Source organism: Carassius auratus, unplaced genomic scaffold, assembly GCF_003368295.1.
Source record: "Carassius auratus strain Wakin unplaced genomic scaffold, ASM336829v1 scaf_tig00036059, whole genome shotgun sequence".
In the NCBI taxonomy this organism is placed as follows: Eukaryota; Metazoa; Chordata; class Actinopteri; order Cypriniformes; family Cyprinidae; genus Carassius; species Carassius auratus.
Genome location: NW_020526282.1, coordinates 103427 through 130435, shown reverse-complemented (window position 1 = coordinate 130435; position 27009 = coordinate 103427). Strand labels below are relative to the sequence as shown.

General features: G+C 37.6%; 1 protein-coding gene across 4 annotated transcripts; it reads right to left on the bottom strand.

Moving 5' to 3' along the window:
* Positions 1-26941, bottom strand: LOC113082409 (NLR family CARD domain-containing protein 3-like). Of its 4 annotated transcripts, none has more exons than XM_026254066.1 (8): positions 26367-26931; positions 21286-21460; positions 20961-21041; positions 17000-18976; positions 13775-13948; positions 13523-13696; positions 1231-1277; positions 1-1115 (listed from the first exon to the last, which is right to left on the bottom strand). In XM_026254066.1, exons 2-8 carry the CDS (start codon positions 21396-21398, stop codon positions 586-588), a joined length of 3096 nt encoding a protein of 1031 aa, XP_026109851.1. In that variant the 5' UTR covers positions 21399-21460; positions 26367-26931; the 3' UTR covers positions 1-585. The 4 variants fall into 4 exon arrangements, with proteins under 4 accessions (XP_026109851.1, XP_026109853.1, XP_026109852.1 ...); XM_026254068.1 differs by lacking the exons at positions 13523-13696; positions 13775-13948; positions 17000-18976; positions 20961-21041 and adding exons at positions 1815-1967; positions 2212-2385; positions 2500-4386; positions 5118-5240 and having other exon boundaries at positions 26367-26661; XM_026254067.1 differs by lacking the exons at positions 13523-13696; positions 13775-13948; positions 17000-18976; ... (1 more) ...; positions 21286-21460; positions 26367-26931 and adding exons at positions 1815-1967; positions 2212-2385; positions 2500-4386; ... (1 more) ...; positions 5523-5680; positions 6618-6718.
* Positions 26942-27009: the final 68 nt, after the last annotated feature.

Here is a 27009-nt window from a genome sequence, read left to right as displayed (position 1 = left end):
AACGATTAAATTAAGTTTTACAATTTTATGTGTTATGAATAAATAAACAGCTCTATTTCCTCATTTGACACTTCATTACAATTGTCTCCCCTGTCAAACAAAAAGTGTGAGTCTGTGATACAATTGTGAATTTTCTTTTAGTTGCACTTATGGAAGTTGTCCTCTATAGCTTGATGAAGGGGATCCTAATGCACTGAACACAACTTTTTTTTTCTCACAGTTTTTAGTCAAACACAGCCAAGAAAATCCTACAGCTTCAAACTCACAGTACTCTATATTTAATTGATGACTATTGATATCCATGTGTACTGTACATATATAATTTTATCCATTAATTTTCTTTTAATTGTGACATAACTGCAACTTTATATTACAATCTGACTTCATCTCATAACCCAACTTCATACATTACAATTTGACTACAGTTTACATTTGCAGCATCATGTCTTGCAATTGTGACTATGTCATAATTGTGAGACAGAAAGTTGCCAATGCAAAATATACAATTGCAAATACCTTTAAATTGTTTTTCTCTGATGTGAAAATGGGCTTCTGTATGTGTCTGTGGTTCTTCACAAGGAGTTGTCAAATCTGACACAAAGACACTGAAGATTCAGGATAAACCCCAAATCCAGCGTAGAGGGGTTCAGTGAAAGTGGTGTTGAATGTGTATAAGTGTGTGAATGTGTGTGTGTCAGAGACACTGTAGAAGGACAGAGTGCCAGCCGACACATCTACATACACTCCTACTCTATTAGAGCGGGCTGAAGGGCCAATTACATCAGTGCTATTATTATTGTGCCAGACAGAATAAGTCATATCAGAACAATTCAAACTCCAGGACTTTTCATTGAATCCAAAAGAACAGTCAATCCCACCTTTCCTGCCGATTCCTTTGTATGTAATCGCTACATTACCTGAGCCTTCCCATTTAACCTCCCAGTAACAGCGCCCAGTCAGACTCTCTTTACACAGGATCTGCTCCCGATCATCAAATCTGTCTGGATGATCAGGATACTGCTGAGGATCTTTCACATATGTTGTTTCTTTGTAGTCTTCAGACAGGATGAGTTGAGTGTGTGCTGTGTTTGGATCCAGTGTGAGATCACAGGCATCTGAACACAAGAAGAGATATTACATCATCTATGACATCATAAAATATGCACAGGTGTGTGTGTGTGTGTGTGTGTGTGTGTGTGTGTGTGTGTGTGTGTGTGTGTGAGGACTTACATTTTCTCAGTCCTGGTCTGATTCTGAAATGTCCCTCATGGTCAAAACTGAAGAGAGAAAAAAACATACACACACAAATATATATATATATATATATATATATATATATATATATATATATATATATATATATATATATATACATATATATATATATATGTATATATATATATATATATATATATATATATATATATATATATATATATATATATATATATATATATATATTACAGTATGAAGAAAGACATAAAATAAAAATTTTGTAGTTATTTTGTCTTTCCTCATTAGTCCCTCACTATTCTCACCTTGATCTTGGTTATTGAGTTATTTTATGAATTTAAGCCCCAGTGTTTGCTGTGTTGCTTTGTATATATATGCTTGTTTTCTTGAATCTCACTACACAAAGTTTCATGCCATCTGTTGTGTTCTTTTCACAAGCAACACTCAAACTAAACAACACAATGCTAATGAGATGCACAAACTAAAAGGCTTTTGGTCAAGAGGCAAAAAAGTGGTGTGTGGTTTCTGTGTGACCTAAGACCACTCTAAGTTGACCCAAATTGCGTAACTGCCTGACATACTTGAGTATCTGCAGTTTGTGTTTGAGTAGTTGTACTCCCGATGGTCCTGGGTGATTGTAGCTCAGATCCAGCTCTCTCAGGTGTGAGGGGTTTGAACTCAGAGCTGAAGACAAATAATCACAGCCTTCTTCTGTCACCATACAGCCAGACAACCTATAAACTCACAAAACAGTCTGATAAAAAAGGGAAACTCATGTCCATCTGTTAATGTATCTAAATCTACAAAAAATATCCTCGTTAAAACAATTTGTAATGTATGCTTTAATGAGAAAATCTAGTCCACCATATTTTTTGCCTTTTGGTTTTTGAAGTAAACAGCACAAAGTGGAACTTATGGAACCCCATCAAACAGTGTTAGTACAACTATTAGTGCTAAAACATCTATTTTTTCCCACACCTCAGTATTTCCAGCTGACAGTTTGGACTCTTCAATCCATCAGAGAGCAGCTTCACTCCTGAGTCCTGCAGGTCATTGTTACTCAGATCCAGCTCTCTTAGGACACAGTTTGAGGATTTTAAAGATGAAGCTACGATTTCACAGTCCTGAGCAGTAGGATTACAGCCTGCAAGACTAAAATAGATTAAAACAAATGAAAAATAAATTATTAACCTCACTGTACAACTGGTTTTTCAATAATATTAGCTTAATTCCTCTAAAAGACACTAAATGTGATTAAACACTCACAGAACTTTTCTGCAGTTGATCACAGCTGGTATCAGTCTTCTTCTCCCCTCATCTGATGTGTTGTATTTCTTGAGGTCCAGCTCATCCAGTGGCTCCTCTGACATCTGAAGCATGTAGGTGATTGTTGAGCAGTGAGCAGGAGAGAGTTTCTTCTCTGAGTGTTTGTCTGATTTCACAAACTCCTGAATCTCTCTGGAGAGAGTCTGATCTTTCACTTCCAGCAGACAGAGGAACAGATTGATGGATCTTTCAGTGGAGAGTCCATGTCCATCTTTGAGCTTCTCTTTAATGTACTGTGTGGTTCTCCTGATGCTCTCTGAGCTGTTCTCTGTGTGTGTCAGTAGATCCTGTAAGAGTCTCTGATTGGACTCCAGTGAGATGCCCAGCAGGAACCGCAGGAACAGATCCAAATGGCCATTCTCACTCTCAAGGGCTCTGTCTACTGCATCTCTATGCAGATTATGCATTATATCACAAAACTGCAATGTATCTTTATGCATTATTACATAATGGTAAAACACGTATAATGCAGCGAGAAACTCCTGAACGCTCAGATGAATGAAGCTGTAGACCTTTCTCTGATGAACCACAGATTCCACATTAAAGATCTCAGTGCAAATCCCAGAATACACTTTGGCATCAGTGACGTCTATGCCGCTCTCAATCAGGTCCTCCTCGTAGAACATCACATTACCCTTCATCAGCTGTTTGAAAGCCACTTTAGCAAGTTTCACAATCACTTCTCTGTTGGACTGCAGGAGTTTCTCTGGATCTCTCTCTTCATACTTCTGCTTCCTCATGTTGATCTGAATCAGCAGGAAGTGAATGTACATTTCAGTCAGAGTTTGAGGGATTTCTGCTCTCAGATCTTCTTCCAGGAGCTTCTGAAGCACAGTGGATGAGATCCAGCAGAAGACGGGGATGTGGCACATGATGTGGAGGCTTCTTGCTCTTCTGATGTGTGAGATGATTCTGCTGGCTTGATGCTGGTCACTGATTCTCTTCCTGAAATATTCCTCCTTCTGAGGCTCAGTGAATCCCTGAATTTCAGTCAGACGGTCGATGTATTCGGAGGGGATCTGATTGGCTGCTGCTGGTCTGGAGGTGATCCAGATGAGAGCAGAGGGAAGCAGTGCTCCTCTGATGAGGTTGGATATCAACACAGCCACTGATGAAGTCTCAGTCACATGACAAACTTTCTGAGCGTCTGAAAACATCAGTGTGATTCTGCTTTCATCCAGACCATCAAAGATGAACACAACTTTGCACTGCTCATAAATCTGTGAGTCTAGATCTTGAAGTTCAGGATGAAAGTCCAGCAGAAGTCTGTGAAGACTGTACTGATGATCTCGGATCAAGTTCAGCTCTCGAAATGGAAGCACAAACATGAAATCTACATCCTGATTGGCTTTTCCCTCGGCCCAGTCCAGAATGAACTTCTGTACAGAGACGGTTTTTCCGATTCCAGCAATGCCTTTAGTAAGAACAGTCTTGATCTGCTCTTTCTCCTCAGATCCTGCTTCAGCTGAGGCTTTAAAGATGTCATTGCAGTATATTGGAGTGTCTTGTGAGTGTTGTGTTCGAGCTGTTTTCTCCATCTGTAAAACCTCATGTTCTTCATTCACTCCTTCTCTCTCTCCCTCTATAATGTAGAGCTGTGTGTAGATGCTGTTCAGTAGGGTTTCATTCTCCTGGAATTTGGTTCCCTCAAATAAACCCTCATACTTGATCTTCATGCTGGTTTTGTGCTGGTCTTTGACTCTCTGCAGGTCTCCAGTCTCCAGTGTGTGTTTCTGTAGGACTGTTTCAGTTCTTTCATGTCTGATGTGGGTTTGAGAGTGGGATGAAGAAGATGAGCTGATCGCATCTGTGCCATGCATTTTGCTCCTGCAAAGAGACAGTTCAGCTTAGATCAGTGATGCTTAAAAGACCACCTGAAATGTATTCCACTCTGAGATATGAAAATACAGTATGGGTAATGCGAGATGAGTATGTTCAAAAGCAGATTGGTATATAAAAGTATGTTAATTGAGTAAAATCTATAATTTTAATAAGCTGAGGCAGGTTTTAGAATATTGAATATGATTATTAAGTACATATTTTGATTAACTTATTTTTAATGTGCAATTATATTATTACACAGTAAAAGCCAGAGTGTTAAAAAATCAATAATGAAAGTTTAACTTAGAGAAAATAATGTAAATGAATTCAGTGATTTGGGTCAAACAATGATTACATTATAACATAATCATTATAACCTGATGACTTTTGCTCTTGGCTTGCCAAAATAATTTTAAATTTAAAAAGTAACAAGCAAAGATCTAAAGCAAACAATGACCACTATAATGGTGACACACAAATTGTGATTTTCTTGTTTGGTGATTATGCTTGTTAACATCCAGTGTTCATCACTTCTGATCAATCAGCACGTAATTAATCACATAATTATCTCATGAATATTAACACAGCTTCAGTGTTACTTTAACACTCTTTTAGAGTGGGACCATATATGCTCCGAGCAGTATTAATTTAACACTCTGGCTTTTACTGTGTATTAATTAAAACATTATTCATCTGAGATGCACAATATAACTTAGCAAGTAAATGCTTATACTAACAGAGAGTCAGAGGTCACTGCTGAATTACTGAATTCAGGGGGTCTCTTCATAGATGTGTCACTCTTCAGAGACACACTGCTGGGTTCTGGAGACTCTGATCTCAGTTTCTTCATCCTTGTGATGCTGATAAACAACAAACAAATCTTAAAGGAGTAGTTCACAGTAGTAGAAAATAGTAGAAAAAAATACTATGGAAGTCAATGGGGCTCATCAACTTTTCAACAGAAGAAAGAAACTCATAAGGGTTTGAAACAAGTGGAGAGTGGGTAAATGATGAAAGAATTGTCATTCTGAAAGTGAACTACTTTAATTTTTCACAAACATACTATATAGTTTAATGCACTACAAAAGTACATTTAGGTGAATAAAAATGTCTGTCAAATGCTGAAATGGTGAATGTCTTACTTGGGGTCAGAGGTCATTTCTGAGTTGCTGAAGGCAGAGGACTGACTCTGTGTGGGTTGATCACAGCTTATTTTAGAGGAAGTGTCCTCCTCTTTCTTCTCTTGTTGACTCATTTTAGAGGAAACGTCCTAATCTTCTGTCTCTTCACGTCCTCTCATCTGTCAAAGAGTGTTGAAAACATAGTTTAAAAGATAAAATAAAGAAAAAAAGAACTAAAAGAAAAAAATCTGACTGTTATAGCACCTCTGTGTGTAGAATCTATGCTGTTTTCTAAATTCCCAAATAAAGGTTACAGTTAAACACCATTATTTCTGTATATAATGACACAGCAAAAATGAAATCCCATATAAAAAAAGAATCAACCCCAAAACAGCTTCTCATTTTTACAGGAGTACATGAAATTCAGATTTTCTATCTGTTAAAGCATGTGGAAAATAATCTTAAATCGTGAACTCAGTTTTCAGGAATGCTTTGCAAAATTGATGCATGGGAAAACTCCCAAACGAAGAACAAACCCGTTCAGATCAACCAGAAACATAAGAATTAATAACAATCAATTATTTCATCATTTATATAGCACTTTTCTGGGTACTCAAAGTGCTTTACATGAAAGGGGGAGAATCTCCTCAACCACCACCAATTTAGAAGCCAATTTAATATCTGATACTCGGATACTACATAGTTTAAGGTTTTTTTTTTTTGTTTGTTTGTTTTCTTGATGATTAGGATGATGAGTTGGTAAGAAGAGATGTTCTAAACTCTTTAAGTCTTGTATCCTACTGGAAGTATATTACAAAACTGCAACAATTAGGATTTACAGTTTAAAGTAAAATATTTAATATTTATTACTTATGTCTCCTAGTTCTTCCGATCTTCGTCCTCTTCAATAGTCAAAAATCTGCATTTCAAAATAACTCTGCTACGCACTTCAGTTATCGTCTCGGCCATTTCGGCCAGAACTGTTAAATTGTGGAATGATCGAGGTCTTAAATCCAGTGTAAAGAACAGCAACACAAAAACAGCAGCTCAGTGAAGGAGACATACAAGCTTACTTGGTAAATTCTTAATACATAAATAAATACATTATTAACTTACCACAAAACAGGCGATTTAAAGATGTGGCAGTTTTACAACCTGGAAATGGCAGGTTTACAACCTTGATATGGCGTCTCTTCTTTTCATCCTCTTTCACTTTCGTTTCTAGTTAGTCACATGTTCCTTCACAGTAGATGTAAACACACTCGCGCCCCTCTAGTGGCGCGGAGCATCATCACACTCAATGAGATCACTCTAGAGCAGCTGTGATGTAGGTGACAGCACAACTGAACAAAACCCCTTTAAACCATCACAGAAAATGTTATTGCTTTCCACTACAAATACCATCACAAACCATCAACTTTAATGTTTTCTGTAGTGTGTTGTGGGACATATTCGATTAAGATTTATTGGTTTTAACAAGCCACCAATAGAAGGCGACTAATTACCAGTAGAGACCCACGGAAACCATTACAGTTTGCATTAAAACCAATACAAGTCCCATTTTAAACAGTAAAACTATAACAAATTTTGTAATGGTGTCTATTGTTTTTCTTATTTTTCAGCAGGGAGAGCACACAGTCTGAATGAAAATTAAACTTGGCACAAAAACTAAACATCAATAAAATGTTATGTCATCAGATTAAGTAATTACCTTTTTTTGGTGGGGTGGGGTTTAGTCTCACAATATACAATTTAAATACACAATATATTTGATAATAATATGCATAACTATATACTATTTATTAAAAACATGCTTACATAAAAGAACAGGCTTCTGTGTTGATAAAGAATAATCAGTCCACTGTTGCATAACAAAGAGAGATAAGCTACAAAGCAGCAGACCCAAAAGGGCGACTATGGCAGATATACCGGGGACTTCATATAAAGCACTTGAAGAGCCGTAAAATCATGTGATATCAAAATACATTGAAATTTCTCAAAAACAGCAAAAACATTTGGATGGCTTTCAGCCTCACTGAAGGGTATTCAGATTCAGCAGTGGCACAGGAATAATTATTTCATAATGTCACATAAAGCGGTGATAAAGGAAAAGTCAGTAACTTCAAATGGACCTGTTTATTAATAAAACAGTAGCAAGAGGATGGAAAAATGCTATCAGGCTGTAGTGATACTATAGAGATGAGATCAGGTATTAGTCAAAGAGTGCAAGACAACTGGGCAAACATGAGTCTTTATAAAAGCTCATAAGTTTAACTTCTTAACATGTCCAGGAGATTCTCAGAAGTCAACTCATTTATTCATTACAGCTCTCAGGGTGATTTCAGGAACCAGTGGGTGAAGATATGAACCAGTGTTGAAAACAGTTGTGTACAAATTGTGTTCAGGATTCTTTGATGAGTAGAAAGTTCAAAAGAACAACATTTATCTGAAATATAATCTTTTGTAACATTTTAAATGTCTTTACTGTCCCTTTTGATCATTTTAATGAATCCTTTCTGAATAAAAGTATTAATTGAGTTAATTTCAACCCAAAAAAAGAAATAAATACTTTACATTCTTACTAACCCCAGACTTTAGAACAGTAGTGTATATTGTTTCAAATTATATCTATTTCAGATAAATGTTGTTCTTGTGGGAAGGAGGAGGCGGGAACCGGCGGACAATCGAATGATTTTTATAATAAAATAAAGACAAAACAGTGCGGTAGCCCCTCACGGACGACTGCCGCACACAAACAAAAACCAACAACAAATAAAACCTAGGACCTGGTCCTCTCTCGTCCTTCACTGTCATCGCTCCTGTTTTATATCCTTCCATCTCCTCCGTGGGACTCGAGACCGGTGGATCGAGTAGGTGTCGCTCATTTCTCATTCACTCCACTGGCCTCGCCCCGTTCCTACGGCTCTCGGCCCCGCCCCACTCATCACAACGCAGAGCATAAAAGAACCGGTGAACCGGGTTCCCCGGGTGCTGGATCTATAGCTGCCCACTGCTCCGGGTGTGTGTGCACTTGGATGGGTTAAATTCTGAGTATGGGCTATCATATTTTTCAAATGTCACGACTTTCACTTTAGATAAATAATAAACCACCTTCACATTCTAATACCTGTCAAACCCATATCATTTTAAACCACCTCATAAACCAGTGCACACACACACACTTATATTTCCAGTATGACAGTAGTTTTCCCAGCTAGAATATTTTTGGTTCTAAAAATGTTCTAAGAACATTCCCATGGATTGTTCTAACAATGTTTTTAGCGGGTAGTTTTATTTTTATTCCCATAACGTTCTCTCAAAAAATAGAATAACATTCTAAAAATGTTTATTAAGAACATTCTTAGAACATTATCCCTTAATATTTTAATTAAGGTTTTTGATAATGTTGTAACAATGTTATCAATAGACTTTTTTTTGTTTTTAGAGAATGTTATCCTACTTTTCAGCAGAACATTCTGGGAACTGAAATAAAACTAGCCGCTGAAAAAAAATCCTAGAACATTAAAAAATAATAATAATAAATAAATAAATAAATAAAAATACAGAATATGTCTATGCTTCAATTTTAGGACACTTAGACATGTTATACATGCAGCATATTTTGAATATCCCATATGTGTATGCATTAAATAAATCATAGAATTATAGATGACTTTGTTTTTTATACACTTAAAGGGCAACGTGCCTTGGGAGACACAACACATTAAATATAAAATATAAAAGATATTTAAAAAAAAATTGTTTTAATGTTTTAAGTCCAAATTATATAAAGAGTGAAATGAAAAGATTGTTTTTTTGCTGATATTTTTGCACTCTAGCCTGTTTTAGGGTTAAGATACCAAGATTTTGCAATGACACTGGTGTTATACGCAGATTAAACACAAAATTATTAGTTAACATGAAAACACAATCATTTAGCGCTGATTTTAGATGCCTTGTTTACTGAACAGAAAGAAAACACATTGATCTAACAGCTGGTGACAATTCAGCGGGAGGAAACAGTCTAAAGATCCTCTGAAACTTTACAGTAGCTTTTATAAGATCACAAAACATGAAAATGGATTCGTTCAAACACAAGTAATAGCATATCATAAAAGCTAACAGACTATAAACAGCGAATCTTTCATTTTTTTTTATTTTTTTTATGAGGTCTTGGACAATGAAATGCATGAGAAATATAAAAAAAAATTGTGAATGCTTGAAAAATACAGTTTTTCAGAGATGGGCAGATATTGCATTACTTATATTTAAAACATGCTTTTAATTACTTTTGAGTATTGATGTAATTTATAAAAAAATATTTTGACAGATTGACAATGTATTAAAAATAAATAAATAAATATAACAAACATTAAATAAATAAATACTTAATACAACATTTTAGTGGTTTTTATGCAGTCTGGTGTTGTTCAAATGGTTATGTCCTTTTTTTCAGACCACGAAAGGCTAAAAAATAGTCTGAATGTTACAGCTGGTTGTCAGTTAAAAAAATTTTATATATTTTTGACCAACTTCTCCCCATTTTTTATTTAACTTTTTGTGAGAAAGTAGTCTTTATGCTGGCTAACTGAGCTACTTTTCTTCATATTGTCTTGTACAGTAAACTCAGTATGAGGGACAATGCTGGAATGAAATGTTTGACAAACACAGTTCCTAAAACAATATTTTAACCTACATGATCAACTTAAAAACCTATTTAATAATAAATTATAATTTAATCAAGCCATTATTTTGTACAGAAGTTTGATACTTTTTTGACATGTACGTATTTGTGAATCTTTGTGCTCACCTCTGTTGCTTGAAATGTCTCAGTTGTTTCTTACAGCAGTTTGTTCAATCTGACACAGAGACAGTTCAGAATCATAAACCTTGAACCCAGCGTAGAGGGGTTCAGTGAATGTGGTGTTGAATGTGTGTAAGTGTGTGAGTGTGTGTGTGTCAGAGACGCTGTAGAAGGACAGAGAGCCGGCTGACCAGTCCAGATACACTCCTATTCTCTTAGAGGATGAACGGACTGGTATATTCCTGCTCATATTATTGTGCCAGACAGTGAATTCATTAGCAGAGCAGTACAGACTCCATGTTTTATCACTGTATCCAAACCAACAATTACTCCCTGCTTTCCTCTCGATTCCTTTATATGTCACTGCAACATCAGCTGCCATCCCGCTCCGCTCAGCCTCCCAGTAACAGCGTCCAGTCAGACTCTCTCGACACAGAACCTGCTCATAGAGCTCAAATCTCTCTGGATGATCAGGATACTGCTGTGGTTTTTTCACATGTGTCATCCTCCTGTAATCTTCAGACAGGACGAGTTGAGTGTGTGCTGTGTTTGGATCCAGTGTGAGATCACAGGCATCTGAACACAAGAAGAGAGATACATGAAGAGAGTGTGTGTCTGTGAGTGTGTGTGTGTCAATAAAATGTAAGACCTACATTTCCTCAGTCCGGATGTGATTCTGAAAGGTTCTCCGTGGTCCAAACTACAAAGAGACAAATATAAACCACAAATGATAAATGTTTGGTTTAACATATGTATGAAGCAGCTAAATCATTAGTGTGCAAAGTAACAGAAAACAGAGTAGCCTAATACAGGATTTAGGTAGGAAACAGTCTAATAAACGTCACAGTGATGTCACCATGAGCTCCCAGGATACTCTTGATGAGATCACAATGTGAGGTCACAGTGAGATAAAACTCTAACCTCACAGTGCCCATGGTGTGTGCTCATACTAATAAAACACAAATAGTGGCATTCATTATATTTCCATATTTTGTAACATTTTTTTGCATAACATAGTTTCCCTGTAGCTCAAGTGGTAGAACATTGAGAGGTTGGGGGTTCGATTCCCTGGGAACACAAATGAAAGGTAAAAATTGATAGCCTGAATGCACTGTAAGTCGCTTTGGATAAAAGCGTCTGCTAAATGCATAAATTTAATTTAATAACTATTATTCATTATGTAGCCTAAACATGCCTTTATACTTCACTCATGTTCCAATATCCATGTTAAATCCTTCATGTACGCTAAAATGTTTGTTTGGAGACTGCACACTGATTTTACAGCGTAACTTTTAAAATTAACTGTAACTTATGTTTGGTTAACTGCATTTAGTTTATTTTTAACGAATGGCTGAAATGTCAGAAACAGTAGCTCTAATGTTGTCTGTATGTGCATGAGTTGCCTGTGTGATCAGATGGATTAAAGTAATCAAATTAAGATAAAAAAGAAAATAAATAAAATTCATTAAGAGGGTCACAAAAACTAGTGCAGCCTATACTTTTTGCACAGTTTTTACCGAATCCTCATGGTCTTGTTTACGCTGCTATTCGCGCATATAAAGCTAAAGCCCTGTATAAAAAATAAATAAAAAACATTCTAGTCTTACTGGTCAACAACTGACAAATGAGTTTGACGGTCAAAAAAATAAAAATGAACAAAATTATGTTATTTTACAATTCTCCACTGTATTTACTATGTTGCTCGCAAGTTGAGGTAACTCAAAAATGTGTGCACACAAGCTGACACCAGACGTGATATTTGAACATAGCCACCGCTCGCGTCCATATTGATAATTTCAAGTTTTGCGTTGAAACAACCGTACACCCAATTTTCTGCTGTATGTTTGTTTTTCCGTAAATGAGGCCCACTGTGAGTATCACACTATGAGAATGTCAATGTCATCATTGCTTGATCTCACATGTTAACTGGTTAGACCCAAAAAGCCAGATCTCAAAATCTTATAGCCAATGTTGGAAAGGGTTCAAAAATGAAAATTATGTAGATAAACTAAAGAATTTGCAGGGTCTGGAAAATTTTCCTTAAGACAACTGGGAAGTTTTACTCAGTTATTGCAAAACACAAGATCATCCAGGTAACAATACACAGTATATCATACGTAGAGGTTTAAACTGAGTCACTTGTGTAAAATATATTATTTTGTCTTTTGCACTATATGTGCAAATTACTATATGAAATGTGAAATAGATTATTTTATGTAATTCTCATGAGCCTTTCTATTCTATTAACCTTTCATATATACTGCAAGTTGTATATAAACTGTAAAAATCAGTTTTTGATTTCCAAACAGTCCCTTTGCAAACAGTGTAACCATTAGGGCTGTCACTTTTGAGAAAAATCAAATTCGAACGAATATCGAATATCATGCAATGTATTCAAATATATTCGAATATCTATGTGCCCGCCCCCCTCGCGCGTGAAAAATAATTATAATTATTATTATTTTTTACTTAATGTTTGAAACAGCAGGTTATCAATTCAGAATATCAACTTATATGAAGTGCCACTATGCATATCCCACAACATTAATCAAAATGAAAAAAGGAGTAAGGCATATAGCCTAGCCTAATTCATTTCTTAATATTGTTTGCAAGAAACACCAGTCTATCAACTTGATCTGGAGAACACACATTCGTAGCGCACAGATGTGCCGGGCTACTAGCTATTATTCGCTTGATTTGGTCATGGGCCTATGCTACAATACATCTAGAGTGCCCTCTACTGGATAAGATGGCAAAGAATAAAACAAAAAAACAAACGGTCTAATCCTAGACTGTAAAAAATCCGCTACACATGGCATTTTAAAAAACTGGATATTTTATTTATAGTTCGATTACGGATATTTCACGTCATGTTCGAATGCATATTCGAATATCGAATAAAAAGTGACAGCCCTAGTAACCATTCAGACAGAAGACAGGGAGACTAAAGATTAAATCCATTGAAGAAATGTTGCAACTTGTTCAACTACCTTAAAAACTATTTTCAAGTTAATTAATTTTGTGTTGTGAGATAAAGTGTGGTTTTGTTCCTTGATTAATACCAGTAAAAACTTCATTTTGGTAGGCATGATGCACAACTGACAGCTGTTGATTTTATACTGCTCAACTGATATTAAACAGCATTGCCAGTATTATTGTATAGTGTAAAATAAAATGAACAAATAAATAAATAAATAAAATAATACGGTCTACATACTTGAGTATCTGCAGTTTATAGTTTGTATCATCCAGTTTGTGTTTGAGCAGCTGGACTCCCGATGGTCCTGGGTGATTGTAGCTCAGATCCAGCTCCCTCAGGTGTGAGGGGTTTGAACTCAGAGCTGAAGACAAATAACCACAGCCTTCCTCTGTCACCATACAGCCTGACAACCTACAGACACAGTCAGATCATCTACAGACACACATTGACATTATGACATTCGACATTGACATCATCCTTCTTACACACCTCAGTATCTCCAGATGACAGTTTGGACTCTTCAGTGCATCAGAAAGCAGCTTAACTCCTAAATCCTTCAGGTCATTGCTACTCAGATCCAGCTCTCTCAGGACAGAGTCTGAGGATTGTAGAGCTGATGACACAACTTCACAATCCTGAGCAGTCAGATTGCAGACAGCAAGACTGAAACAGAGTAAATAAGAGTAACACATCCCTTCACACTGGTGTTTTTCCCTCAGCATTTAGACAGGCTAGTATAACTACACTACTTAAGAAACCCACCCTCAACCCATCTCTTTTAGAGACCAGTTTCCCTTTTTCCTTTCATTGCAAAACACTTGAACGAGCTGTGTTCAACCAAGACACATTTTTTACACAGAACAACCTCCTTGACAGCAAACAATCTGGCTTCAGAGTGGTTTGAGTCTAACTATCAGATAGGTCCTTCAAAGTATCTTGGAGAGGGGAGGTGTCCAAAGTCACAACATCTAACTACTGGGGTGCCTCAGGGCTCAGTTCTTGGACCACTTCTCTTCTCTGTCTACCTGGCATCACTAGGTTCTGTCATTCAGAAACATGGCTTTTCTCATTCCATCCTGATGATCCGACATTAGCTTCTTACATCTCAGCTTGTCTAACATACATTTCTTGCTGGATGAAGGACCATCATCTTCGACTCAACCTTGCCAAGACAGAACTGATTGTGATTTCAGCAAACACATCGTTTCATCACAATTTCACTATCCAGTAAGGCACATCAACCATAACTCCTTTAATAACAGCCAGAAGCCTTGAAGTTATGATTGATGATCAGCTGACTTTCTCAGACCACATTGCTAAAACTGTACGATCCTGCAGATTTGCTTTATTCAACATCAAGAAGATCAAGCCCTTTCTTTCAGAACATGCTGCACAACTCCTTGTTCAAGCTCTTGTTCTATCCAGGCTGGACTATTGCAATGCCCTCTTGGCAGGTCTTCCAGCCAATTCTATCAAACCTTTACAATTAATCCAGAACGCAGCAGCAAGATTCATTTTTAATGACCTGGAAAATATGCACACCACACCTCCGTTTATCAGTTTGCACTGTCTACCAATAGCTGCTTGCATAAAATTTGAGGCATTAATGTTTGCCTGAAAAAAACACCACTGGCTCTGCACCCCTTTACCTAAATTCATGACTTCAGACTCATGTGCCTCTAGAACCTTGCGTTTTCGTTGCTTTATTGTGCCATCCCAATGAGTCACAAAATCACTTTAACAGACTATTAAATTAACTGTTTCCTCCTTGTGGATTGACCTCCCCAACTCAATCCGAGCAGCGTAGTCTTTAGCCATCTTCAAGAATCAGCTAAAAACACATATCTTCCATCTTCATTTGACCCTCTAACTGTAGCACTGTCTATTCTAATACTATTATATATATATATATAGTGACGAGTGTCTCGATTCCACATCAGCATCGCCCTGGTAATTCACGAGGAGCACCGGCTCGAGGCTCATCTTGGGCTGATCACCCGCATCTGCCGCTCATCAGCCGGGCCTCATATAAACAGCACACACACAGGAAAAGGGTGAGAAGCCTCTCCACAAGCTAGCACACTGACTCCTCTCTCTGCCTTCCAGAAAGCAGCCTGATCACTGGATCAGCCGGATCACCATCATCACCCCGCAACCCTTCACTTTATAATAAAAGCCATCCTCCAGGGCTTTACACTTGAGTTTGCTCCTGCGTATTCCTTCCACCCCTCCACACTGGTGGAGAATGCGGGCATAACTGTGGAAGGAATACAAATCTCAGATTCCCCAGCTATTCAAACTACTTGGTTTTTTTTGTGTTTTCTCTGCCAGGCGGCTGCTGCTCCCCGAACCTCCAGAATGGAAGAAATCCTCCAGCGACTTACGGAGGTCAGCATCCGCCAGCAACAGATTACGGAACACCTAGCTGCTCGAGTGGACCAGATCGAGTGGCGTGCCCTTGCAACTCCTTCTTGGCCAAGACTGGCCGGGGTTCGACCGCCTCCTGGCCGCCACCATACAGCCCGCCACCACGAAGGGGAGCCGCCCCAAGAAAAGGCCAGTAAGAGGAACCTGTCAGCAGAAGGCCCTACTGGCCATGGACAGCGGGAGAGATGGTGAGTACCCGGTTGTTGAAACTAACCTCCACCATGATCTGTTTCAACAGGTGAACTAAAACCGGGGCCCCATCCTCTCCTGCACTTCATTGTCCAAAATGGCCTACTCTACTGTGTCGCGCAGCGAAGGGGGGAGGAAAAAACTTTGTTAGTGGTACCCCGGACGAATACGGAAAGGGTGCTAGAGTTGGCTCACTCACACCCCCTGGCAGGCCCCCTGGGGTCCGAGAATACCACTAACCGGGTTAGGGATTGCTTTCATTTGCCCGGGCTGGAAGCAGAAGTCAAACGTTTCTGCCAGGCTTGCCCGATCTGCCAGAAGACGTCCCCACGGAAACCTCCCCCCAGCCCGCTGATTTCACTGCCCATCATTGGGGTGCCCTTCGAGCGCATCACAGGAAAAGGGTGAGAAGCCTCTCCACGAGCTAGCACACTGACTCTCCTCTCTCAGCCTTCCAGAAAGCAGCCTGTGACCGGAAGACTTTGCCACGAGCACTCCACCGACGTACCTGGACCCGAGTGAGAGCACCTTTGCACGACGGATCACCGTCATCACCCCCGCAACCCTTCACTTTATAATTAAATCCACCCTCCGGGGCTTTACACTTGAGTTTGCTCCTGCGTATTCCTTCCACCCCGCCACTATATATATTATTTTATATATATATATATATATATATATATATATATATATATATATATATATATATATGCCCCTTTTAGACTTGCACTTTATTCGTCTATCTAGCTCGGTCTATTTTGTTTTTTCCTATCGGTTTTCTTTTTATTTATTATGATTTAAAAAATTGCTATGCGTACTGCATTAAGCTAACTGAGACTTTTTGTAGCACTATGATATCATTGCTCTTTTGTTGTTTTTCATTGCTTTCATTCCTCAATTATAAGTCCCTTTTGATAAAAGTGTCTGATGTAAAATTAAAAAAGCATAATTTTACAGTTTGTATTTTGATAATATCAGCTGATTTCAGTTCAAGTCAAAGACTTTCTACAAATTATAAGATACAAGATACATTAGTCAGCACAATAAACTAAAATCACACTCAAAAACGATTTCTTGTTGTAACATTTAAACACTCACAGGGCTTTTCTGCAGTTGATCACAGCTGGTATCAGTCTTCTTCTTCCTTCATCTGATGTGTTGTATTTCTTGAGGTCCAGCTCATCCAGTGGCTCCTCTGACATCTGAAGCATGTAGGTGATTGTTGAGCAGTGAGCAGGAGAAAGTTTCTTCTCTGAGTGTTTGTCTGATTTCACAAACTCCTGAATCTCTCTGGAGAGAGTCTGATCTTTCACTTCCAGCAGACAGAGGAACAGATTGATGGATCTTTCAGTGGAGAGTTCATGTCCATCTTTGATCTTCTCTTTAATGTACTGTGTGGTTCTCCTGATGCTCTCTGAGCTGTTCTCTGTGTGTGTCAGTAGATCCTGTAGGAGTCTCTGATTGGACTCCAGTGAGACGCCCAGCAGGAACCGCAGGAACAGATCGAGCTGTCCATTCTCACACTCAAGCGCTTCATCTACTACACCTTTAAGCAAATATTTTACTGAAGCTAAATTCTTCAGTCGCTCCATAGTTTCATTTACATGGTAGTTAAAAACATAGAAAGCAGCGAGAAACTCCTGAACGCTCAGATGAATGAAGCTGTAGACTTTCTTCTGATAAATCACAGATTCCTCCTTAAAGATCTCATTGCAAATCCCAGAATACACTGAGGCATCAGTGATGTGTATGCCGCTCTCAATCAGGTCCTCCTCATAGAACATCACATTGCCCTTCATCAGCTGTTTGAAAGCCACTTCAGCAAGTTTCACAATCACTTCTCTGTTGGACGGCAGGAGTTTCTCTGGATCTCTCTCTTCATACTTCTGGTTCCTCATGTTGATCTGAATCCGCAGGAAGAGGATGTACATTTCAGTCAGTGTTTGAGGGATTTCTGCTCTCAGATCTTCTTCCAGGAGCTTCTGAAGCACAGTGGATGAGATCCAGCAGAAGACGGGGATGTGGCACATGATGTGGAGGCTTCTTGCTCTTCTGATGTGTGAGATGATTCTGCTGGCTTGATGCTCATCACTGATTCTCTTCCTGAAGTATTTCTCCTTCTGAAGCTCAGTGAATCCCTGAATTTCTGTCAGACGGTGGATGTATTTGAAGGGGATCTGATTGGCTGCTGCTGGTCTGGAGGTGATCCAGATGAGAGCAGAGGGAAGCAGCTCTCCTTTCATGAGCTTTGACATCAACACAGCCACTGATGAAGTCTCAGTCACATCACAAACTTTCTGAGCGTCTGAAAACATCAGTGTGATTCTGCTTTCATCCAGACCATCAAAGATGAACACAACTTTACACTCCTCATAAATCTGTGAGTCCAGATCTTGAAGTTCAGGATGAAAGTCCAGCAGAAGTCTGTGAAGACTGTACTGATGATCTCTGATCAAGTTCAGCTCTCGAAATGGAAGCACAAACATGAAATCTACATCCTGATTGGCTTTTCCCTCGGCCCAGTCCAGGATGAACTTCTGCACAGAGACGGTTTTTCCGATTCCAGCGATGCCTTTAGTAAGAACAGTCTTGATCTGCTCTTTCTCCTCAGATCCTGCTTCAGATGAGGCTTTAAAGATGTCATTGCAGTAGATTGCAGTGTCTTGTGAGTGTTGTGTTCGAGCTGTTTTCTCCATCTGTAAAACCTCATGTTCTTCATTCACTCCTTCTCTCTCACCCTCTATGATGTAGAGCTGTGTGTAGATCCTGTTCAGGAGGGTTTCATTCTCTTGGAGTTTGGTTCCCTCAAATAATCTCTCATACTTGTTCTTCATGCTGGTTTTGTGCTGATTTTTGACTCTCTGCAGATCTCCAGTCTCCAGTGTGTGTCTCTGTAGGACTGTTTCAGTTCTTTCCTGCCTGTTGTGAGTTCCCGAAAAATGTACAGATCTTGTCAGCTCATGTTTCTCTTTTACGTCACTGAATCTAACAGGTATCTCCATGGATCTGCTGCTCTTCACAGACACACCACTGGGTTCTGGAGACTGTGATATTGGTGGCTTGCTCTTGCCGATACTGACAAAAGACAAACAAAACAGCATTTTAGAGAACAACACAGTTCATCCAAAGATATTCTGTCATTCCAAACACGTAAGATTTTTTTTCTTCTTTGAAACACAAATTTAGATATTTAAAGAAACTGGAGTAGAAAACTCAGAAAACACAGTTTTTCATACACTATAACCTGTCTTTTGCTGTTGTGATGACATTCACTGTCATGTACCAGGTCACAACACACTTCAGTTGACTTCAATAGCTACGCGAAGCATCACATTAACATTTATTAAAAGGATAAGGAAAACTCAATGAAGTTGGGAAATACCCTGAATTATGTGTCACAAACCACAATTTTCAAAATTTGGAACTCTGCTGGATGGAGGAATATTTTCAGGTGAGATTCTGAATTAATTCAGTTAACATAAGCTCTGGGGTAAAATGTTCAGTGATTGAGCTTAGCATCTGCTGGAATGAATTGTACAGTACAATCATAACATCACCTACAATACAGACACGATCTTAGATCCATATTATCTGAAGGATCTAAGAATCCTCACATACAAACTGTTTTGCATCAAGCGAGCAACCATACATTTTTTTTTATTCACTTATGATTTAATCAATCATTTATAATCATCAGCCATTTGTGTAATATATTTTATATTTGTTATTTTTTTCCCTGCTTATGAATTTTATTCATTTATTCTTACATTTTGTCTGTATGAACGAGAAATAAGGTTTTATGGAAATTCAAGGTTTATGGGATGTTATTGTGAAGCAGTTTGGAAATAACACTATTTATTGGATTTGTGCTGTTTAGATGAAGACTGAGCATTGAAACACATGCTTTTCATTATCATTACTTCGTCTCTTAACTTACGGAAATCTGAATGGTTGGGTTGAGGTTACAGCACTTGGTTGTGTTTATCAGACAAGATGACGAAGAAGATTATGTGCTGCTGTAGAGTTATATTTTCGCAAGTTATAACACATGCACCTGAATAATTACGTATGCAAATACAGCAAGTCTGTTACAATTATGAAAACATTTTTATAATAAATTGCTGACAGTAAAATACAATTATGAGACTACAGCGTTTTTCATACATTAATTGCATTGATTGGGGATTTATATCACTGCCTTTCTGAAGGATGAACTATGACAGTTTTATGAAATAGTAAACGTGTATCATACACAAATATAAGTGAACTGAATACCGCTTACCATTATTTTGGATATATCTTCTTTGCAGTGCTTTGTAGTCAGTTAGCATCCATTTTTTCAACAATGTAATTTGATTTATAAAATGAGATTAAACCACAGATTCATATCGCTCCACAAATAAACTTAACTGTCCAGAAAAAATACTCCTCCACTTCTCATTATTGTCCAATGAAATTTAAACATGTGCCAGATCATGATTGGTTGGTGTTTTATACATAATATGGCATTAATGAATAAAGTAATATTCGGAAATATATAATATCTGGATTTTTTTATTTATTAATTCTACACACTAGCTTTGATTATTGATACAAAAAAAAGTTTAAAATATTGTTTGGTTTAATATTTTTGCTTCAGTCGACCCAATCACTGAAATAATTATACAGACTCAGAGTCAGAACAGACTGTGCAATAACAGTCAAGCAGAAGGCACACAACCCAGAGCAAGCCTCAGATTGACAGATATGTAAAAATAAACAGGTATTCAGACTTGTGACTTGTTTCCGAGTGATTTGTTATGGTTTTGTACACATTTTCAGGTTAATCATAATTCAAATGCATTTTTTATTGACCACAATACCATTGCTTTTTGTCTGAGAGGGGTACTTTTGAACCACTTTGAAAAAGGACAGGGGCTTGAGCCCCCAAAGCCCCCTCCCCGTCTATCTGTATAAGACGTATGCTTAAAAATAAATTGCGTCAAAACTGAGGCATACTTCAGACTTGAGTCACTTTGGATAAAAGCATCTGAAAATGTAAAAGTGTCTAGTTTCTTACCTGGGGTCAGAGGTCACTGGCTTCACACCGCTGGGTTCTGGAGACTCTGATCTCGGTCTTTTCTTCCTGCTGATACTGACACTAGACAAATACAATGTCATTCTAGACCACCTGCTGTGAATCTGCTGTTTCTCAATCTCTCGTCTCAAACACTGGCTGCGGTCTGCAGCGGGTCTACAATACCTTTGATTGACATTTATTCAAGAAGTTTTTTTTTTCTCAAAAGGTAAAAAGCCCAAACAACATCATTTAGCAACATTGCCAAGAAGTTGCCCCATGTACCATCAGGCTATGAGACAGACAGACAGTCAGGTGAATGTCTTACCTGGGGTCAGAGGTCATTTCTGCGTCGCTGAAGGCAGAGGGCTGACTCTTCGTGGGTTGATCACAGCTGATTTTAGAGGCAGTGTCCTCCTCTTTCTTCTCTTGTTGACTCATTTTAGAGGAAACGTCCTAATCTTCTGTCTCTAGAGTCTCATTGAGGTGGCACATCCTCTCATCTGTCAAACATAGTTCAAAAGATAAAATAAAGCTAAAAAGAACTAAAAGAAATAGTGTTGTTATAGCACATCTGTTGGCATTTTCATTAAACTGAGCTACAGCCTTAGAATTCACAAATAATGGGAACAGTTAAATGTAACCCCTCTCTCCTGGAACCTCATCGCCACATCTCGTACTTACTCCTAATAGGCTTTGAATCCAGGTCTCCATCATGACAGGCAGATGCACCAACAAGCCTGCTAACATTTGTTAGAAGCACTAACAAAGCGTCTGCTAACTGCATAAATTTAATTTTTAATTTAATTTAAATGTAATTATAATGAACAGGCTGCATTGTCCAAGTAGAAAGTTTAACTGAGCATGCAGCGCTGGTGCAATCACTTGAGTTTTCACTTCTAACAGTGAACGCAACTACTTGCTTTAGTTGTAAAGATAATCTGAATTGTAAACGTTTTTCCTTCATATGTGTTGATTCACAATAAAAACAAATCTTTGTGCATAAAATCAGACTAAAGAAAAATAGTATGCCACTTTCTGCTGTTTCCTTTTGTGCAGCAAAAACATTAACCAAGACTGCATTTTCATTCATTTTCATAATTTATTATTTACATAAATATTTATTGTATAGGCCTATTTGTTTATATATATATTTATATATGTTTATATATTTTTTTTTCTCCACTCGCAGAAGCGCTGCAGGTGCGTGATGTGATTTGAAGAGCTTGTGAATCATCATGTTCTGTTGTTTGCTGCTTTCAGCGCATGTGAAATCAATCCCCGGGAATTTTTTTTTTTTTTAGTATTTTTAATGGGTCTCAGACATTGATCCTTTCTAATTTAATTAAATTCTAATTTAAAATAATATTGTTGGTTAACGGTTAATAATCGGTTAACGACCGTCGGTTGCCGGTTAAGAAAAAAAGTTGAAAAAAGTTGAACATAGTTGAACCACTAAAATATTAAACTTCTGTCATGGTTAACTCTCCCTCATGTTGTTCAAAACCATTTTGAATTCTATTCATCTTCAGACAATTATTATTATTATTATTATTTAATATTCTTCCATCATTTTTGTCTTTCCATTGGAAGTCTAGGCAGTAGATTTATTATTTCATAGGAATTGTGTCATAACAGAGTTTGTAACATCAGCTAATGTGTTTTACAGATGGAGCGTGGAGAGACCGGACGGTTCCCACGGTGCTAGTTTTTCAGCACCCCACACACACATTCATATACTGTAGAAGTTTTCAAGAATACAAAGTTCATATGATGGTTTATATTTAGCTATGAAGCTATAGTTCATTCTCATAAATATTAAACTAAATATTAAAGTCCCCCTGTAGTAAAAATCAAGTTTTTTATGCTGTTTATGCTTTGTGGTTTTAAATATGCTTTTAGACAAACCAAGTGTCAATCCGTGAATCAACACCACTGCTGAGTATTTTCTCCTTTAACCGTATCCTGATGGCAGTCCCAGATGGTTTGAAACAACCCTTGGTTTGCTACGTCACAGTCCAATAACCAATCACATCAAAGAATCAATTCCTATCATTAGCATGCAAAATATACCAATACCAGCACAAGACCAAAAATACATTATAGCAAAAAAACAAAAAACAAAAAATAAACATTAAGCTGTGGTTTAATGTGAATTTAAATAAAGACAACAGGGGGACTTTACATGATATGCAGTTTCCACCAGTCTGTTCAATGTGTTAATGAGATTTTTGAAAGTGATTATCTTTAATAATTCAGATCCCTGTTGAAAATGCACATGTAATTATATGCTTGCTCAGCAGTGTTGGGGAACGTTACTTTTAAAAGTAATGCATTACAATATTGCGTTACTCCCCAAAAAAGTAACTAATTACGTTAGTTACTTTTTATGGAAAGTAATGCATTACGTTACTTTTGCGTTACTTTTTAAATATGAGCAGGGCTTGATTGTTTTTAATATAAGAAGTTATATTTATAGCAAATGTAAAAGCCCTTTCACACCAAAAAGTGTAAAGAATAAACCTCAGGCTGAAGGAAAAGTTAATTCACGTCTGTACAGTAGCACACAGCAGAAGAAGATTCAACACTCATGAGCAATTAAAAAAACAATGAAGCACAATTGTTAGTTTATCTAAAGTAATTTTTGCTTATTAGTATGGTTGAACTGGATCATCAAAGGACAGCAGCAAAGTTAATAAAATGGGATTAGATTCATTTGTGTTATTTAACATTTAATTATTGCAGGTTTGTGTGATATTTTAAGTTTGCATTTCACTGTTTTAATTCATTTTGATGAATACTAACTCTAAATTATTTCGTGAGTAGGGTGAATTAATACAGATTCACATTTAGTCTAGAACTACATCATGTTCACACAGTGCACACAACGCCTCTGTACTTCTGATTTCTCTCAGTATGGGGACTGGAGACTTGTCAGTCATTAAATGAAAAAAGAAAAGAAAGAAACTGGCATTACTTTTTAGAAAAAAGTAACTTCAGATATTTTCTTGTAAATTAAAATGTAATGAGTTACTTGACTAGTTACTTGAAAAAAGTCATCTGATTACGTAACTTGAGTTACTTGTAATGCGTTACCCCCAACACTGTTGCTCAGACCTAATGTTGTGTTGATAAGCATTATGTTGAAAGAGAATGTTGCAACTTTAAATTTTAGTTTTCAACATTTTATTAAGCTACCCTTTGTGATGTTCAAATGAATGTTTATCTAATGTTTTATTTTTAATAAAATGTAAGTGGAAATAACATTGTAGGAACATTATGCTAACCATAAAATAACGTTCTGGAACCATGAAAACGTTCTAAGAACATACATTTGTTAGCTGGGAAGGAAGGAGTCTTGTGAGATCAGGGGAGTAAGGCCTCCGTTACTCAAACACCGTTATTTCTGTACATGACAACAGCGCGCATGTCATTCTTTCGCGTTTATGTAACAGAATAAACAAGCAGTGGTTTATTGGTATCGTTTCGTGTTGGTGGCTATAGTTTAACGCTAAATCTGTGCATTAAAATGGGCCTTGTAGAGAAATATCTGAACGCAATACGCTAAATCACAGCACTTTACTCGCATGAAATGCACGGCGGTGTAACGTTATAGGCTATATTGTATCTCGTTCTCCGGTGTCGCTGTCTTCTGACGCGTTATTGGGGGCTCTGGGGGTGGGGAATTAGTAGTGTTATTAGCTCGATGCATACATATGCTCATCAGATTTCCTGCACATAGTAGACCTATACAACTATATAAAGGTATGGCTGAATTTTGTCCTTCAGTATCACCCAGCAGGCACAGTACATCAATGTGACGTCAGGAAGACGTTGGACTCCAACTAATCCAACGTCAGTCAGACGTCATATTTTGGTTGAAAATGAAAGTCGGGTTGACGTCTAAACCCAACTTTGTTTGACGTCAAACTCCAACATCAGACAGACGTTGAATTTTGGTTGGAATAAGCACCACACTGCAACAATGGGTGAAATGCATGGCAGCACATTAAATATCTCAAGATCTCAGCAGAGGAGGATTAAACAACTCCACAAACAGCATCACCAGCTTCACTTATTACTAACCAGACTGACTTTATTTCTGTCAGACGTCTACAAAAGCTCTTATTGAAAATTAACAGGGGTTTTTCTAATATGTTTAATTTCCATAAAACCATAACAGTGATTAGTGTTTCCATTAGTTGGGCTCTTAACTCGTATTATATCTCTTGTCTTTTTTGGCTGCTGTGATGGTGTGTATGTCAAGCACATTTGCAGCTTCAAAGAAAGCTAAAGTGACATTAGATCAGGTGATGGTGTTATCTGTTGATGGTTTTACAAATCATCATGAAAAAAAACCTGATTTAATGATGTTTTTTAGTCTAACAATTATGTTGTGGTTTTAGTACATTTGTATTACAAACTCAGATCCAGCAGTACTATAACAATCATTTAAAATCTTTTAACAAACATGATCTCAATAAAAGTTGCTTACACTGACACACACACATACATCAACAATCAGCGTATGAATCTCAACATTGGTGACATGCTTCATGCAGCAATGCATACTGGGAGCCATGATTTATACTGTGTTGGCTCCCAGCATGCATTGCTGCATGAAGCATGTCACCATTGTTGAGATTCATATACTTATTATTGATGTCTGTGTCTCGAAAACATTTCTCCCATAATGTATTTAAAAATGAAAATTCTGAATGTCTGACCTCTGGAAAGAAAGTATATAAAGTACATAATATAGTTCACTAATAATAAATAACCACTTTGGGTCAATGACAACAAGAGTCCTCAATCACTCTTCTTTATGACAATGAAAACTATACCACTTTATCTTTGTTTACGGCTCATTTCACAATAAACTATGTGTTTTAGCTACAACTATTACAAGAGCCACGAACTTACTAATACAAAAGTCAAACTATCCAACTAAAGTAAACATTGACCACAATAATGGTGACCAAACATTTCCAAATAAAACTTAATTCTTGTTAATTCTCAAAAAGAACTTCTGTAGACGTCTGACAGAAATAAAGTCAAACTGGTTAGTAATAAGTTAAGCTGGTAATACGTGTACTGTTTATGTTATTTTTGGGGGATGTTTATTCCAGCCAATATTCAGCATCTGCCCAATGTTGGAGCTTGACGTCAAACAGTCGTTGGATTTAGACGTCAACCAGATTTTCATTTTCAACCAAAATCCAACGTCTAACTGACGTTGGAGTCTACATCCTGTGCCTGCTGGACAGAGTATGCCACATTATACTTTTTTTTTCTTTCTTCGAAATATAACGATCCGGAGCAGAAGTCCCACAAAAAAGAATCAACCCAAAATAGCAGTTCATTTTTATAGGACTGTATGATTGTATTAAGATTATGTTTTGCTCTTACCACAAAAGCACGCATCCAGTCGTATAAACAGATTGCGTCCCTTTTTTCCTGCTCTCATCTTAGTTTCGGGGGGATGTTAAATGTCGTTTTTGCGCTCTTAACGGATACTGTGGGAAGGGGTGCCAGCAAATAATGAAAACTCGTGGTCTGTGATTGCTCGATCCTTCCCAAATGCTTCAGACTGCAAACGCCCCCTCCGGCCTCCCGCATCAGGTGCTGTTCTCTTCAGAGGGAGGAGGGATGCTCACTGCTACAGTCAGCTGAGCTCCTCCCTCTAGTGGCGCAGAGCGTCATTACATCATCAGAGAGTCTCGGAGCAGCTTGGTGACTCAACCACTGATCTATAGATGACTGGATCGCCCGCTCATCGCGTTCTAAACGGCCAACACAAGACACCGGAAGTGTTCGATCCGCTATCTTATTAATCCCTAGAGCGCCAATGCGAACCACTGACCTAAGCAAATCAGTCAACTGGGACAGTTTATGCTGTGTATGTAAATTCATTTTTATTTCAGGTGTGTCTGCCTAGTTCTTTATTAACATAATTATATTGTAGCCTACATAGTACGTGTATATTTTCTATGAAAAAATGATGATGTATATATATATATATAATGTCCTGATTGAGAAATATCTATTTCAG

Bases quoted from the DNA above. Each gene is read 5' to 3' on its own strand.
- LOC113082409 (XM_026254065.1), bottom strand. From the start codon at position 21,398: ATGAGTCAACAAGAGAAGAAAGAGGAGGACACTGCCTCTAAAATCAGC. The intron at 21,042-21,285 runs GTAAGACATTCA...GTATTTGTCTAG, and splicing joins GAAATGACCTCTGACCCCAG to TGTCAGTATCAGCAGGAAGA. The intron at 10,882-10,958 runs GTAGGTCTTACA...TCTTGTGTTCAG, and splicing joins CACATCCGGACTGAGGAAAT to ATGCCTGTGATCTCACACTG.